Consider the following 16,940-nt stretch of genomic DNA (forward strand, 5'->3'; position numbering starts at 1 on the left):
AGGCCACACAGCCTAGTGGGAGGGCCAGGATTTGAACCCAGGGCTTCTTCGCCTCCAGCATCCCTGCCCTGCCAGGTCTGCTGAGCCCAGGACGGGCCTCCAGGGGCCTCCTCTCCCACCGTGAGAAGCAGCATGTGCTCAGGGAGCGGCCCCAGACAGGGAGGTCTCTGGGGCAGCCCAGCTGGGAGCAGCCCCTGCGGCCTGGGCCAACAGTGGGGACGGCCGCATGGCTGTGTAGTCACCACTGGGCTAATTTTACCCGCCGCGGCTGGCGTGAGCGGGCAGACGGACGCGGGACTGTTTGTTTTCCTTGGGAGTCCATGTTTGAAGTCCTGACTATTTTTAAGACAAGGGCCAAGAGCATAACAGTCGCCGCCCGCAGTGACCACCACACCGGTGTCCTCCTGTCACCGTGGGTGCCAGCCCAGGCCACTGCCCCAGGCCTGGCACCTCATGGGCCCTTTTTCTACCTTCACTCCATTTCCCACCTCAGGCTTGGTGGGGTGGAAAGGGAGTGTCCCAGCCAGCGGGAGACCTGGGGACTGTGCCCCAGGACAGCAGGGGTCACGGGACCTGGACAAGGTTTGGGTTTTGCAGTTGTACTCGGGTTTGAATCCAGACTCGCTCGCTTGTTGATCAAGGGCCTGTTGTTTTAACCTGGCCGAGCCTCAGTTTCCCTATCTATACATTGGGAACAACGTCCACTCGACTATCCCAGGAGGAAGTGCAGGGGTCCTCTACGGCCCCCCGACACCCACGGGGAAGCTTCCCAAGGAGGGGGTCCCCACCAAGTGACAATGAAAGCTATTTCCAGAAGGACGAGGTGCTTTGCAGGAGGGCGAAGCTCTGGGGAGGGGTGGCTGTGAGGGTAGAAGGAGAAGGGGACCCCAGGTCATGGGTCCCTTGCCCTCCCTCCCACCGTTCCCACAGAAATTGACCCTTGGCATTTTCAGAGTGGGAAATGGAGACCCCAGCCTTCTTGCTGGAGCCTCATAGTTTCCAATCCCAGCAGAGACTTCACACGGGCTCATTAAACTCCCAAATAACAGGCTTGCTGTTTGGCTTTGGGGTTTGGGTTTGTGTCTTTCTTTCTTTTTTTTAAGCAAGATATTTATTTTCAGGGCGGACACCGGGAGTTTTGTTTCATGTATAGCCTGGGGGCTGGGGATTCCGGAGTGGCTGTGGGGAAGGGGCCCATGGGGCTGGGAGAGGAGAGCGAGAGGAGGAAGGGGGTGGCACACAGCCCCCTCCTCACTCACTCCCTGGCCCATGTCCCGTGGTCCCTGCGGACACCCCCACCCTCGCCACCCCCCACCCCCCACCCCAAACATCTTCCCTCTACTCAGGCTGACCTTAAGCTCCCGGCGCCCCACGTGGGCTGCTCCTGCCAACCCTCCCCTGCGAGCAGCTGGTAACCACCCTGTGCTGGTACAACACAGTTCTCACACTCGGCCTCGTGGCCGCCTCCAGAGGCCCTGGGAGCCGGCAGGTGGGGCTCGCTGTTCTTAGCGCACAGGTGGGGAGACCAAGGCTCAGGGAGGGGAGGGCCGTCGGTGGAGGCCGCGAGGGTCTTCAGGACCACTGTCCTGCAAGGGGGCTTCCCCTGCCACTCAGGAAAGGGAAGATGTTTGTAGAGGGCCAGGTGGCACCCGGAAATTAGGGGGTGCTGCATGGAGGACAGAGGGCAGGCCAGTGTGGCCGCAGGGAGAAGCAGGTGAGGGGGCCTGAGGCTTCCTCTAAGCCTCCCCGCATCCCCCCATTCCAGGCTCAGGGGATCCAAGTCTCCCTGATGTGCCCCTCGGGTACCCTGCAGCAGGTAAGAGGCACTGGAACAAAACAGAAATCCTCACTCAAGAACAGGTGTGCAGGCAAGGCCTGCGCACGCCACACACCCAAGTGCACGCTTTGGCGCAAGGACATGTGCTGTCACGTGAGAGCGTCCCGAGAACCCGCAGGACCGGGCCAGTCGGAATGTCCCAGGGATAAGCTCACTCGGTTCTTGCAACAGGCTCCCGGGGTAGGTCCGATTCAGGAGGAGATGAAAGGGGAGACTCAAAGAAGTTAAGGGGCCGACCCTAGGCCACACACCGAGCAAAAGGACAGGTCCTCCCCAGAGGGTCACTGTGTCACCCTCAACTCCCAGAGCTGGTGAGGGGGCAGCACGGCCCCAGGTTCTAGTTCACGAATGATCCCGGGGGCCTGGTTCTCAGGCTGTGGTGGCGGTCACTTGAGGGTTCACCCTGCAGCCCCGTCGCAGAGAAATCCTAACAGTGCCTGCCGGCCCCGACCGCAAATCCCCTACTGGGCTGGGAGCCCTCCCAGGTGTGTGGGGAGCCGGGCCAGGCGGCTTTCCTGGGCCAGCCCAGGGCTGCCCTGCCCTGCCCGGGCCCATCCCCACTCACGTCGATGTCCTTGATGTTGTGCATGAGCTGGTAGGCGATGTCCTTGCAGCCCTGCTTCAGGGCCTCCAGGGGCATCTCGTGGTCTGAGTACCAGTCCCTGTCGGCTGAGTGGGCGTAGGCGGCGCTGGGGGTGGCGTGGTTCACCCGTGTGGTGGTCACAATGCCCGCGGATTTCCCTGAGGTTCAGAGGAAAAGTTGGCCACTTGCGGGTGGGGACATCAGCTGCCGTCTCCCTCCCTCTGCTGGCTGAAGACTGGCCTCTGACTGCCTGGGCCTGGGTTTCCCTGACTGCATGAGGCAGAGGGCAACTGCCCAAAGAGGGTGGTGGGGTCCCCCTCCATCCACAACCCCAGGAACCTCCTGCAGGAATCCCTGGGCCCTCAGGTGGAGCAAGGTCCCATCACCTGGGTCTTTTGGCTTTGTCCCTTGACTCCAAAGTCCCTGGGGTAGGCCTTTAATTCCCAGGAGGAAGGGGAAGGAGTGGACCCCATGGATTCCCTCGGGGTGGCCTGGGCTCCGAGCTTTCCTCCTCATTCAAATCTACAAGGGGCTACGTTTTCAGTCCGATTTTACAGTCGAATGCACAGACCCAGGGACTTGAGCTGGGGCCACATCTAAGCAGCCGGGACCACGGGCCTTCCCTGTCCTGGAAGGGGCTTCGTGACCCTCTGGCGGACAGCTGGAGCCCTGGAGAGCTTTTCTCTACCTTCTCTGGTCAGAATGGCTGAGGCCCAGATAGCCACGGAGCATGGCCATTTCCCATAGCTGCTCACCCCTTGCCCCTGCCCCAAGGCTCACCAGCGTCCTTGGCCCAGCGCAGGATGGAGGTGACCTCGTTCCCCTGAGTGGTGTTGCAGCGGGTGCGCTCGGTGGCCGCGCTCACCCCCACGGTGCCCTCGTTGGCCTTCACTCCACACAGGTAGGCGGTGGCAGTGCCAGCACTGTCGGGGACTTGGGCGTTGGTGTTGTACGTCTGAAGGCAGGGGGCAGCGTTGGGGGTGGCCGGCCTTGGCCCTCCTTCTGCCACCCACCTCCACTCACGCCATGGGGACCAGGTGTGGAGGATGCCAGAGGCCCTTTGCAGGCTTGGCTGGGCCCCGCTGCCAGAGGCCCCTGCAGAGGCCCAGGGTCATCTAACTGAGCTGCCTGCTGCCTGCTGCCTGAGCCCTGGCAGTGACGGGCAGCAGCCAAAGCCTCCAAGCTCTGGGGAGATGCTGGGCAGAGGCATGGGGGTCAGGCTGGGTCAGCAAAAGCCTCGCACTGGGTCTCTGGGGCTGCAGCAGCCAGCAAGGAGCCTGGGAACAGAGTCTCAGAGAAGGGAGCTGAACGGGGTCCCTGAAGAGTTGGGGGGCCTAGGGAGGCGGGGGAGGGGAAGGGGCCGGGAGACCAGCACTGACCTCTCTGCCACGCTCCTGCCAGGTGCCTCCTACCCATCCTGACCTCCAACAGAGACCCAGATCTACCTGCCTATCTCTCTTCTTCACCAGCCCGGGAGCTCCCCAGAGGCACAGAAAAGAACCCAATCCCACTCTTCCCCTCGAGGAGGCCTGATGGAGTATCTGGGATGATTATTCTGCCCCCTCCTGGAACAGGTGCTTTAGCGCTCCCAACACTAGACAGTTTACTCCAGTGACCTAATGAAATCCCCGATGGCCCGGGAGGGAGGGAGGGAGCCAGGGCCACTCTGTATAGGACACACCAAAAACACAGGCCAGTACACAGTCGGGATCGTGGTGACTGTCGGGATTGGGTGGGCTGCAGGGGCCTGGGGGACCTCTGGCTGCTGCCACACCCAGTTACTCGACCTGGGTGCTGGGTGTACAGACCCTGAAGCTCAGGGATGTTCAAGCTGCTCCATGGGCACTTTTTTCCATGTTATGTCACACTTCAGCACAAATATTTTTTTTTTTTTTTTTAGAATCTATAAGTTAAAAGGCTCAAAATCAGGCTTGGGAAGTGGCTGCACAGTGGGGGACCCATAGTGACACCGAGGATGCCATCTTCCTGCTCTTTCCTCCAAGCAGCCCAAGCGAGAGGTAGGAGGCTTGGGCCAGGGCCCCAGGGCTGGGGCTCACCTTGGAGAGGGCCACGAAGGGGAACTTGTCCATCTCTAGCTGGGTCTCCTCTCCAGGTTTGTGGTGGAGCTGACCCTTGAGGATGCGGGCGGCCGTGACCGTGGAGACACCCATCCCTGTTGTGGGGGGGGGACTCAGTTTCTTGGGCTCCCGGCCTCCCCAGGCAGCTTTTAGGGGCAGTGGGCACCAGAGCAGGAAATGTCACAGGTCTGCCCCTCTCCTCCTCCCCTCCCCAGACCTCTCGGGGGCTGCTGGGCAGAGCAGACTTCTTAGGTCCCCAGCCTGACCCCCTCTGCAAGCCCCCTTCCCCAGAGCCCAGCCTCTTGGACACCAGCCCCTTTCCCTGCCTGGGCCCCGGCCTCACCGTCTCCCAGGAACATGATAACATTCTTGGCCACATTGGTATTGAGCTTCTGAAGCTCCAGGGCATTTTTCAGGGTCTCCTGAGCTTGATTTCGCCAGTAATTGGGGTCTTTCTCTTCCTCTGCGCAGAGAGAGGCAGTTATTTGGTGGAGGTTGGGGGACAGCCTCCTATCCCCGGATTTACAGACACCCCAGCACCTCACTGGTGGGGGCTGGAAAGTCAGAACTCGGGAGGGCACGATGCTCGCCCACCTCAGACAACTCGTGTGGTTTATAAACAGGTGCTAGAGCAATTACAAGGTAACATTTAACTGATTCAACAGAACAAACTGTTTCCAACTGCAGGAGTCCCCAGATGTGTCCAGCCATCAATTATAAACTCTGCTCAGCTTAGTCATTACGGCAGGTTCAGCAGGAAACCCACCAGGTGACAGCACTGGACACAAGACTTGCCTTTTGTCAAATGCATCAAATTTAAAGAGATCACACCATCAGTCCTGGTAGGACAGATCAGCAAGGAGGGCAGGCTCCGATTGCCCGTCCCCCGCTCGTCACCAATAACTCCCATTTTGACAGTGCTTTAGGGTTTTGAGATAAACGAGGAATGTCTGTCTGTCTGTCTCATCTAGCAATCAATCCACAGCCTCAGCACCTGACAGACCTCAGTCTAAACCTTGGCTGTGCCAAGTACCAGCCGCATGACTGGGCAAGTGACCTCCCTGAGCCGGTTTCCTCCCCTGTCAAATGGGGCAAGTGTCTCCCCTGATCCATGCAGAGGCCTCGGGTCCCCTCCCTGGGGGTGCAGAACTTCCCACTGAACGCAGCGTTTTCGTCTACTTGGGGCCCATCCAAGCTGCCTGTGGGGACCTAGAAGCCTGGAGGCAGAGTCCCTCAGGGATTCTCTCTCAGTGGCGCCCCCCCTGAAGTGGGGGAAAGGCTGAGGTCTGAGAGGTGGAGGGTCAGGACCAAGGCCAGGGCTGGGGACATGAGGCTCCTCCCTGGCCTCTCGGGAGGGTCCTCTCCCTCGTGTGCATGGTTTCTGGGAGGCCGGCCAAGGGCTTCACACGCAGCCGCATCTGCGTGTAATCTGGAGGCTCCCAGCAGAGAGAGACAGTTATTGGTGGAGGTTGGGAACAGCTTCCTGTCCTCCACAGCAGGAGAAGCCTACAGGAGAGCACCAGGGAAGAAGGGGTCACTCACGCACGGACGGGCAAGGAGGTGCAGGGCTCCGCTCCAGCCCTGGGCCCAGCATGCCCACGCGCCCCACCAGGAGTGGCCCTGCGCGGCCCCGGAGCCCAGCCCCTCTGCCTGCCGCCTCCACCAGGGAGCCCAGCTCCGTCTCCTTTCTGGAAATGTCTGCCAAGTCCCCTGTCTCAGACCGTACAGGCCAAGTCCCCAGCTGGGAATCTGGAGGCCGTGGCCTTTCCATCCCGCTGTGTGCTGGCAAGTGCTGTCCCCTGAAGTTTCTCTCTCAGGAAACGGGGGCTGATGGCTGCCCACAGGCAGTTTGGGGATTTCTGAGGGAGAAACCTGGCTGCCACGTGACCTGGCTCCAATCTCCCTCCTGCCTTCCTCTGCACATCACAGTCACAGAGCCTCTTTGGCCCCTTGGGGTGGCACTGAGAAGGTGAAGAACTTGTCCCCATCCTGACCACCTGCCGCCAGCAGCCTGGCTGAGGCCAGACTGCCCTGCACCCGTTGCCTTCTCAGCACGGGCTCTGCCACCAGCCTGCCGGGTCCCGCTGTGCTTGCTCCTGCATTGAGAGCAGAACCCGTCTGTCACCCGAGCAGCCCCGGGGCCTGTTCCCTGAAAGGGTTCAATGAGTGTCAAACTGTCTTAATCATCAGAGATCTGGCTGAAGCCATGATGGCTTGAGACACCTGAATCCCAGAAGGCCACTGTTTCTAGACTATTAAATGCCACTTGCAAAAGCCTAAGGTAGGAGGCTACATCAGTGGAGTCCTTCTCAGTGTGTAGAATATGGTTCTGTGATATGAGGTGTCCCCCAAAAGCTGACGAGGGAGCCAATGCAGGAGAGTTTCGAGGTGAAGTGATCAGTTTAGACCTGAACTGATCAGCGCATCCATCCCGACAGGGACGAACTCGGAACCCCTGAGCCCCAAGATAAACTTTTCCTCTAAAATTGTTCTTGTCGGGTCTTTCGGTCAGCACAGCGAGAAAGTGGACTGAAGCAGGCTCCATGCACAGGAAACTCAAAACAGCAAAAGACTACGGTGGCAGCCGGAGGAAGCCTGCTCCTGTGGCTTCTGGAGGGGGCTCTGGGGGAGGGGCCCAGAGAGTCCCACTGATGTCCTGTCCTGTGCCTGCGAATGATCTTCCAATCTGGTCACCGGGTGTGAGTACAGGTAAAGGGTCATCACAGCGTACACTGAAGGTCTCTGCCCTCCCCACGAGTCATACCTGGGGAAGGGAACGCAGTGCCGGTGCCCGGAAGGTCAAGAGCGGAATGGGGGAGGGGGGTTTGCTACTCGCTGAAGACTTTTTCATTTGCTGCTTTTCATCCACCGACCCATCTTGCACCCAGGGGGACTGTGGGTGCTGAGAAAGCCAGGACTTCCATCAGCGTGACCTTGGGTCCCCAGGGGTCCACACAGGAAGGTGAGGTCAGATGGCGTGCTGGCCTGGGAATCCCGCCATGCTTGGGGTCTATCCTGGGCCCTGCCACTGACTGCAGGGTCAGTGCCCTCTCTGCACCCCTGTCTATCATTTTCCTAAGAGACTGATGTTCACCTAGTGTCCACTTCCCGCTGGGCGGTGAATGTCCCACGTCATTCCCTAGCAGTCCCAGGGAGGGGGAACGTTATCTCTGCTGCACAGATGGGGAAACTGAGGCTCGGGGGGCCAAGTGGGGATTTCAGCCGCATGAAGGACAGCAGGAGAGGCTCGCCCCTCCGACGCCAGCTACAGAAACGCTGAGAAAGATAAACAGCCCCAACCAGCTCCGGCTTCAGGAAGGAAGGAGAGAGGGGCGGGAAAGCCCCACGAGGCAGAATTTAGGAGGAAGTTCAAGACCAGGGAGGTAAGCAGCTGCCGCAGAGGAACCCTGGGATGCGGTTCAGATGCAGGTCTGACAGAAGCTGATGTAATAATAGACACAGTTGGCCTCGAAACTGGAAGGGAAAGAGCCAGCCACGAGGAAGGGAAACGCCACTGCAGATCCACGCGTCTAAGTGGGGATTTGAATTTAGAAGTGTAAGATCTGCAAACGGAGAGATTGACATGAGAACTTGTCAGGCCCTGAAAGGATCAAGGTCAAGACCACAGGGTAGGGACCCCTCCAATGCACCTCCAACAGGAAGATAAGACCAAACAAAACTCCCATCCAAGATGAGTTCCCAAGCAAGGACTCAAACCACGAGGAAATGTGAGCAAAGCCAGGACCTGGAGGAGTCGACAGAATTCATTATATTCCAGACAAAGGGGAGGAGAGGACCCCAGTCAAAGCATAGGCTAACACAAAGGGAGGAAGAGGGGCCTGGCCACCGAAGCACATGCAGGGGCAGAGCCGAGATTCAGGCTCTGCACACTTGTTTTCAATTCTCAAAGACCCTGGATGGTTCCATGACTTCGCCTGCCCTCACCCTACCCCCCCCACCTGCACCAGGCCTTCCCCGCCCTCCACCTGTGCCCCCCAGTCCTACCTGGCACTAGGGAGTTGGTAAGGCAGGTGCCAATGGCCAGTACTAGGAGTGGTGAAATCATGGCGCACCCCAAGAGCTGCTTCCTCTCTGGAGCCCAGAGATGCGGAGGATGTGGGTGGATATGGAGGAGGAGGAGAAGTGATCAACCGTTAGCTGATGTTCCAATCCTAGAAATTAGAAGGGAAAAAAAACAAAGAATAGATGTGGGGGCACCGCTCTGGAGTTCAATTCTCCATTTAGGTGTTCGTAACTTGCTTCATTCCACCAGTGTTTGCTGAGCACCTACTACAGGCTCCGCATGGGGTTGGCCATTGGGAGCCAAAGCCAGGTGGGCTCCCTCTCTCTCTCTCTAGAAATGAAATCACAAAAATAGTTGCATAAGGATAAATAGGTTCTGGGCTGCAAAGTCGGTCCACCCCACTTCCCAGGAGACTCCCACTTTGAATCCACCCTGGCCGGGATGCAGGCTCTCTGTGTAGTGCTCCTCAGCTGTGGCTTGCCTCAGGGCCTCCTGAGGGCTTGGTAAGCATCCCCGGGCTCCAGCCCAGACTCTCTGACTGGAGTTCCCAGTTCCCAGGCGATTCGGATGCTGCTGTTTCCTAGACCACTCCCGGAGAGGCCTGTTCTGAAACACCTTTTGATGTTCTTGAGACTTTTGATGCCCTTTCCAATAGGGACCTTTGCTCCCACGGGACCCGTTTGCTACATTCTCTTCTAGAGCGGGTCATTTTTGATAAGAGACGTAGAAGCTGTTAGGAGGAATTATGGGAATAGGCTGCTGGTCAGGGTAGCTATTCTGGGTGGCCACATTATAGATAACTTAGGTTATTTTTTTCATTGTCTTTTCTATATTTCTTACATTTTCTTCTGTGTTGGGATGTGACATTTATTTGTTGTCTATTTATTCATTCATTCTTTGGTGCTAGAGGTTGAATCCAAGGCTTCATGCATGGTAGGCAAGCCACAAGTGACATCCTCAGCCCAGTTTCATAATATTTTGAACAGTATTATTAATTAAAAAAAAAAAGACGGGAGGAAACACACGGACCGTTGCGGTTTTTCTCTGGGTGGTGGGACTACGAATGATTATTTCCTCTTTAATTTTTTTTTTTTTCCAAGCTGCCTGAAATGAGCATGTATTAATGGCTTAAGAATGTTCTCAAACCGTGGTCATCCTGTTGGGATCACAAGGGACAACGCCACTGGCAGCTGAGAAATGAACTAGCCCTGTTGTGTGTGAACCGATGTGCAATTTTACATGGCAAGAGTTTCACTGGGAAATAGTTATTTCAACCAAAACCAAGATTTTAATGATTATTCCATTTGCTCTGGGAAAAGGAAATGACACAGATACCACCGTTAGAAAGGTGTTGTGAAAGATGAGAAGTCTCTCTTGTCCCTAGAGAAAGGGGTTGTGTTTCAACCTCAATGACAAGGGTCCTGGGGCAGGACTGTGGGCAGAGGGGGCCGGAACTGAAAGGAAATGGTGCACACCGAACATCTGACCGCACTTGACATTGAGGGGTGAAATTCTAGATGATTTCCAAATTTTTTCTTTGACTTTAGTTGCTAAACATTCTATAGCAAATTCTACGACCAGAAGAAATATCATTAAATTGCTATAAAATGTATTAAAACATCATTATTCACCATAGTTTAAAAAAACCAAAGTTCCCCCTTTTAGGAGGCCGCCAGGACTGTCACTCATCCCGATGTTGACCTCTGAACTTCAGGCCACTTTACTCACTTCAAGTACTTCTCTGATTTCAAAACGTTTCTTTCCTGGTCCATTTGGGCCTCTGCTCAGGGGATACCCAAGGGCAGGGACTTTGCCTTTGTTGATCTCTGTGCTTGGCACAGTTAATATTTACCCCAGTGGAAAGCCAGGGCGCTAAGGAGGGGAGTGGGGAGAGAGGAGTTGGCGGGGGAGGGGAGAAGCATCCAAAAATCTCTCTTTTGCGTGTGCAGAAAAGTGCAAGTGTTGGGGAGACTGGAGCGTGGTTGGTGGAACGTCGACAGGTACAACACTGGGGAGCCAGCAGCACCCCGCAAAGCTGAGCATCATACACGAGCCCTTTGACCCACCTCGCTCCAACAGAGCCTTGCCATCAGCCCTCTTCAGGGCCGCTTCACAGTGCCCACGACATCAGGCTGGAACAACATACTGGGATTATGACCTTGGACCCCCGAGGGTGGAGTCGGAATGATGGACAGCTCCGTGCAACAACATGGCTATGTTTGAGCCAGGGAAGATGACTAAGGGCACCTACAGTGTGGCTTCCATGATCCAAAGCACAGAACCCCATGGAGGGCGTCAGAGGACAGGACAAAGCTCCCCTGCGGGGTGTGGAGGCTGACAGGAGCACGGGGGAGCTTCCCAGTGCAGCTGCGCTGTTGATTGATCGGGGTGCTGGTCACGCCAGTGGGTTCTGTTCGAAAATCCAACAGGCTGCTAGTTCACACTAGGGACACTTTTCTGGGTGTGTGTTATACTTCAATAGGGTAAAAGTTACTCTTTGGAGCTGGGTTCGGTGGCGCACACCCGTAATCCCAGCAGCCTGGGAGGCAGAGGCAGGAGGATGGAGAGTTCAAAGCCAGCCTCAGCAACTTAGCAAGGCCCTGAGCAATTTAGCAAGACCCTGTCTCAATTTTTTTTTTAAATGGCAGGGGATGCGACTCGGTGGTTGCACACCCCTGGGTTCAATCCTGGTATTAAAAAAAAAAAGTTACTCTTCGGGAGTTTATAGAAATGATCTATAAAGGACCGAGACAGTGTGCAAACAGGCCCGCACGGCCCTCCATGGTGTGTAAGACTTTCACTATGACTCCTCACTGATGGCCCCTGCCGTGGACAGAGAACTGATGATCTCCTCTTACAGACCAAGGCTCTCAGAGGAGAAGCCACTTGCTCAAGGTTACAAACGACAAGGTGGCATTCAGAACCTTGACCACAGGCCTTCTGATTCCAGAATTAGCAATGTGGCGACTACCAGTGACCCCCCTGGACAGGGCTTCCTTTTCTTCAACTGGTGATGGGAGATTGACGCAGGAGTAGATTCTTCTTACCACCCCACAGGCAAGACCCAGGACAGCTGGGCAGCCCCAAAGCCTCTGGCGCAATCTCTTGGTGATCAGCCGTCCCCCTATCCCTAAACTTGGCGGTCCCCAATCTGTGTGCTCTCACCCTTTGACTGCTATGGTATGCAACCCGTGGATGAGCGTGGGAGAGGTCACGTCACTGCAGTGTGGTGTCTTCCCACCAGGGACACAGCTCCTCTCTCCACTGATTCTTTGACTTGATGGGCATTCTTTGTCCTCAGCAGATGGATCTGGATATGTTGTTAACATGGGCACCTTGGACTGCACTTTGGGGAAGCTATCATAAGTGATATTGTTTCTGAAATTGTTCATCGCTGGTACCTAGAAGTACCGCAGGTTCTCATGTTCTACTTTGTATCCTATGACCTTTCCAAACTTACTAATTCTAGGAATTCTGTGTGTAGGTGGGGCTTCCTTGGCATTTTCTATGTAGATAATCATGTCATCTACCAAGCGTTTCAGTGTTTCCTTTTTTAACCTGTATCCTTTTTCCAATCTGTATTTTTTTTTCCTTTTTATTTATTTGTTTTTGTGGCACTAGGATTCCAACCCAGGGGCACTCTGCCACTGAGCTCCATCCCCAGCCCCCTTTTTTTTAGTTTTTATTTTGAGACAGGGTCTCACTAAGTTGCTAAGGCTGGCCTTGAACTTGCGATCCTCCAGCCTCCAGCCTCTGGAGTCACTGGGATTGCAGGAATGAATGCACCACTGCCCCAGCTTCTAGTTCCTGAGATTCAGGGAGAACTTCCAGCCTTTTGGCAATCGGGGGTTGGGGGGGCATCTTGAGGTGTGAGGCAGAGAAGAGTTTGTGGTGTAAAAATCAGGAACTTGGCTTTGGACATATAGAGTATGCGGTGTCTCTAAGAAGTGGAGACACTGAGCGGGTGTAGTGGTGGCCACCTGTAATCCCAGCAGTTCATGAGGCTGAGGCAGGAGGGTCACAAGTTTGAAGTCAGTCTCAGCAATTCAGTGAGGCCCTAGGAATTTAGTAAGATCCTGTCTCAAAATTAAAAAAAAAAATTAAAAGGGCTGGGGCTGGGGCTGAGTGGTAAAGTGTTTCTGGATTGTATCCCCAGTACCAAAAAAAAAAAAAAAAAAAAAATGGAGACATTGAATGGGCAGTTGGCATTTGGAAGAGAGATCTTGGCTAGAGGCATACATTTGGGAATCATGGTCATGTGGGTAGCAGTTGTGGCCTCGTGAAACTTAAGGAGATCATCTGGAGGGAATGGGGGCACAGAGACCTATAGGGGACAACAGCCCTTGGGAAACAGGGCACTGAAAAGCTCTCTCTCTCTTTTCCTTTTCCTCCCTCCCTGCCTGGTACTGGGGATGGAACCCAGGGCCTGGCTAGGCCAGCGCTCCACCTCCGAGCTACATCCAAGGTTTTATGAAAAAGGTTTTATGCCACAAACCTATGGAAACCGTCATGCTGTTGGGAAAACTGTTGCAGATTCTCTTCCACCAGGGCTTGTGATTACAGGCGCTGTGGTCAAGCTCTCCGTCCACAGCTGGGAAAATGCGGGAGTCCGAGCGCGAAGGCGCCCCTATGTGGCAGCAGGATCAACCCTGGCGGTCGCGCTTCAGCACGGAGGGCTGCGGCCACAGACAGCCAGCGAGTCGCGACTTACAGCGACGTGTGCAAATCCAAGGACCTACTAGACGCCTCAGCACGAGGACCTCTGGGGAGGACAAGGAGCAGGGATGACAATAAAGCAAGGGCGGAGCGAGAATGGGAGCTCACTCAGGGAGAACAGGGGGGCAGGGGCCGCGGGGGCGTAGCTATCCTTGTGGCCACGTGTGCCCAGCCTGCGGCTCTGGAGAGCCAGGGCCACCTGCCCCCTGGCCCGGCGCACAGCCGCTCTGCCAAGGCGGCTTAACCAGGCCGCGTGCGTCCAGGCCAGGGCGGCCGAGCGCGGGCCCCAGGGCTCTGCACTGGGATGGGCTTGGCCTGGACCAGGTGCCCTCTCCTCTCTGCCCAGGACGGAGAGGGGGTGGGGACCTGGGCGCCGTGGCTCCTCCTCGCAGACCCTCCGCCTCTTGGGAGGAAGCTCCAGTGGCCTCTGGCAGCCTGGGGGCGGGGCCCAGTCCGGGGCTTCGGGGGACCCGGCTGTCCACTGCCCTCTGCCAAGTTCCACCAGCTGAGAATGGGGCCTCGGTGCCGCCAGCCCCTTCGCCACCCCCTTCGCCACCCGCCGCCTCCCGCCGGGCCTTCTCTGCCAGGCCCTGCTACGTGCCCTGACTGTCTACGACAGCCCCGAGGAGCGGCTGTTTGGCAGGACATGGGGGTGGCCGAGGGGCCAGGCTGGGCCCTGGGGACTATAGCATCTAAGCCCCGGAGCACCTGGGAGCCGGTGAGAACCAGCCTGAGTCTCCGCAGATCCAGGACCATCAGAAGACAACGGAGGACGCTCAGCGTTGTCCCTGTGACCCGCCACATGGCGTCACAGCCCCACTTGACAGCTCGGGGACAGAGCAGAAGGCCAGCGACTGCGGGGAACACCCAGCTCACCCCAGGCTCAGCCTCCCGCCATGGAGAGGGAGCCCCAGCCCACGCCACTCAGCCCACAGAACAACACTCAGCAGGGGGGTGTCCCTACCTGAGTGGCCCGGCCAGGCGGCCCGTCAAGAAGCAGAGCAGGCCCAGGGCCAGCATGAAGAGGAGGAAGCTGAGGACGGCCATGAGGACCACGTTCAGGGTGGGCACCAGGAAGGCCATCTGGAGGGAGGGAGCCCTCAGGAGGGACCACCCTGCACCCACTGCCACTGGTCTTGGACCCTGGCTCCAGAGCCCTGGTCAGTGGCACGGACCTGGCCTTATCCCCAGGTTAATCCTGGTGATTAGCTGGGAGGGGGTGACCCGGGGGGTCCCCTCCCCCACTCCAGCTCCATTCAGGGGAGGGCCCTGAGGCTTGTCATTCACCTCTGTCCACACGTCCCTCACTACTGAGTGCCTGCTGGATACCTGGCTGTGTTCTAGGTTCCCAGGAAACATGGGGACAGCACAGACTGTCCACCTGGAGATTACGGATGAGGTCGTGCAGATAAAGCACCTTCTATGTGCCCACTCCCAAACCGAGGCTGCGCCATGTCCATAGAAGCAGCTGTACTCATTGAGCACCTACAGCATGCCCAGCTCCATTGGAGCTAGAAGCTCAGAGGCGTAGCGATGGCGTAAGGGTTCAAACACAGCTGCTGGCCCTGAACGGGGGGGGGGGGGCACCAGGCCTGCACCAGGACAGCGGGAGGTCCTCATCATTGTGCTAATGCCCGTGGTCACCCGAGGGTCAGGGCCCAGGATGGAGCATGAGCTGCTGCCTGCACAGAGTGCCCTTTCTGCTTCCTGCCCAGTCTCTCTGGGGTCCCAGGAACATCCCACAAGTCAGGCTGGGGACCATGGTCCCTGTCCCACAGACTCAGAAATAGGCCAAGAGCTGATGCCCCTGGACACACACAGCTAGGTGCCCTGAGCCCTGGCTTCTTCCTGAAACCTCAGGAGACGATACCCAGGTCAGGGAGATGCTTCAACCCTCCTGGTGCCAAGGCAGGTCCCCTCTTCCCGACTCCACAAGGGCCACTGAGCTCACCAAGAGAGCAGAAAGCCAGGCTCCTGCCCCTGCTGACCCTGGGCCTTCCCCACAGTCCCGTCCCTAGACTCAAACTGAAGCTCACTCACCAATCCCAGCCACGCGGGAGGAGGGATCAGCAACCCAGGGACGGATGGGGAGACTGAGGCTTAGCAGGGAAGTCACTGGGTCCCCTCTCAGGTGGCCAGCGGGTCTGTCCAAGCCCTAGCCCCATCATGTCTTGGCTGTGTGACACAGGGTCAGCCCCTGCACCCCCGAAGCTGTTTCCCAATCTGTCTGACACCGGTCTTCCACTCAAGAGAGCACCAAGGTGTACCAGGTGCTCTGGACATGCACTAACATAATCCTCATCAGCAACCCTAGCGAGGCCAAGCTGTCCCCACACAGGTTCAGGAACCAAGGCCCCAGTGGCCTCGGGGAGGATGGTCCTGGGTCACAGATGCTGAGCCAGGCCCTCACAGCCCCCACACAGGACCCGCCCAGGGTCACACCTGCATCAGGCTCACCCAGGGACCCTCACTGACTCATTCAGCTCCTGGGACACCTTCAAAGGCAGCCTCATAGGGTGATGAGGCCCCTGGAGGATCACCTTGCGCCCCCAGCCTGGGCCTGGCGGGTCTCACGGGGTCCTTGGGGAGCCCCATCCAGAGCTGGAGTTCCAGACTACCTGGGCTTGGAGGGGCCGCTGGGTGATTTCCCAAAAGTACCAGGTTGCAAAAATCATGGGGTGTTTGTGGGAAAAGTCCTGTCCTCAGTGGTTCCAAGGACAGGATGGTGACTGATGAGTACATGAGCGATTTTCCTGGGGATGGAAGTGTTCTTTGTAATGACCTGAGGTACTTTGGGAGGGGCTGTGACTCCCTGCTCCTCCCCCCTGCAGACAGAGAGACGCACAGGGGCCAGTGGAGCCTGGTCCCTGGGGCTCTACTTGGTCTTCCTGGCTCCTCGCAGAGCTGAGGATGGAGAGAGGCTCCTCCCGGGGAGCGGAGGGATGGGGTAGGGCTGGGCTGGGCTGCTGCAGCAGACTTGCAGATGGCTGGAGCAGCTGCCTGGGCCGGAGCCCGCTGAAGACCAGCCCAGAGAAGTCTCAGCTGCAGGGTCACCGGGAGCGGTGTGGAATCTGCCTGTCAACCAAGCCAGCATCTCTGGCACCCTTGCTGGCGGGACTTTATTCATTTACTGGTGGAAGTTATTTATGGCTGCCATTAAGCAGCCTCTGGGTGAAGGGGCGGGAAAGGAATGTGCGCTGGTCAGAGTGGGCTGTAGGTCAGATCCAAGGAGGGACTTCCCCAGAGGGCGGGGAGCCAGGAGTGGGGGATGGAGCAAGGCTCAGACCTCTGGCCGCTGACAGCACCCCAGCCCAGCAGGAAACAGGTATGGGAGGGCCCAGAAGTGTGGGTGCCAAGCTGCTGAGACCCCAGCCTCAACACCTAGTGTGCTGTGTTCCCCAGACTGAGGGGATCCCTGCCACCCATCTGATGTCCCCCCTAGTCCAGCCCTGAGCCCCCAGAACCTGGGCCCTAGACCTTGGTGGCAGTCGTCAGAGCCTTAGACAGCCAGATGGCTGCTGCCCCACCAGGCGTGAGCTCCAGAGGGCAGGCAGCACCCTGGGTGGGGACTGTGGTGGTGGCAGGACGGCCCCACAGGGACGGGTGGCTGAAGTGGCAGCTCAGCAGCACCAAGAGTGGGCGCTGGACCAGGCGGCCTGGGCATTGCCTCTGCCCCCTCCAGCCGGGCACTCAGGGCGGGGC

The 16,940-nt window shown here is 57.5% G+C and overlaps 1 protein-coding gene across 6 annotated transcripts in view; it reads right to left on the reverse strand.

Moving 5' to 3' along the window:
- Nucleotides 1-16,940, reverse strand: part of Alpl (alkaline phosphatase, biomineralization associated) — a 43,686-nt gene that overhangs the window by 7,461 nt on the left and 19,285 nt on the right. For 4 of the 6 annotated variants that reach the window (XM_048816124.1, XM_048816128.1, XM_048816126.1 and 1 more), the window contains 5 exons: nt 8,504-8,670; nt 4,842-4,961; nt 4,478-4,593; nt 3,201-3,375; nt 2,403-2,578 (listed from right to left, as the gene is read on the reverse strand). In XM_048816124.1, the coding sequence (XP_048672081.1) occupies nt 2,403-2,578; nt 3,201-3,375; nt 4,478-4,593; nt 4,842-4,961; nt 8,504-8,564 (648 nt within the window). In that variant the 5' untranslated portion in view covers nt 8,565-8,670. Of the gene's footprint in view, nt 1-2,402; nt 2,579-3,200; nt 3,376-4,477; nt 4,594-4,841; nt 4,962-8,503; nt 8,671-13,017; nt 13,285-16,940 lie in introns of those variants that run through there. The other 2 variants (XM_015485561.2, XM_015485562.2) reach the window with 2 other exon arrangements.

This window comes from Marmota marmota, unplaced genomic scaffold (genome assembly GCF_001458135.2).
Source record: "Marmota marmota marmota unplaced genomic scaffold, marMar, whole genome shotgun sequence".
NCBI lineage: Eukaryota > Metazoa > Chordata > Mammalia > Rodentia > Sciuridae > Marmota > Marmota marmota.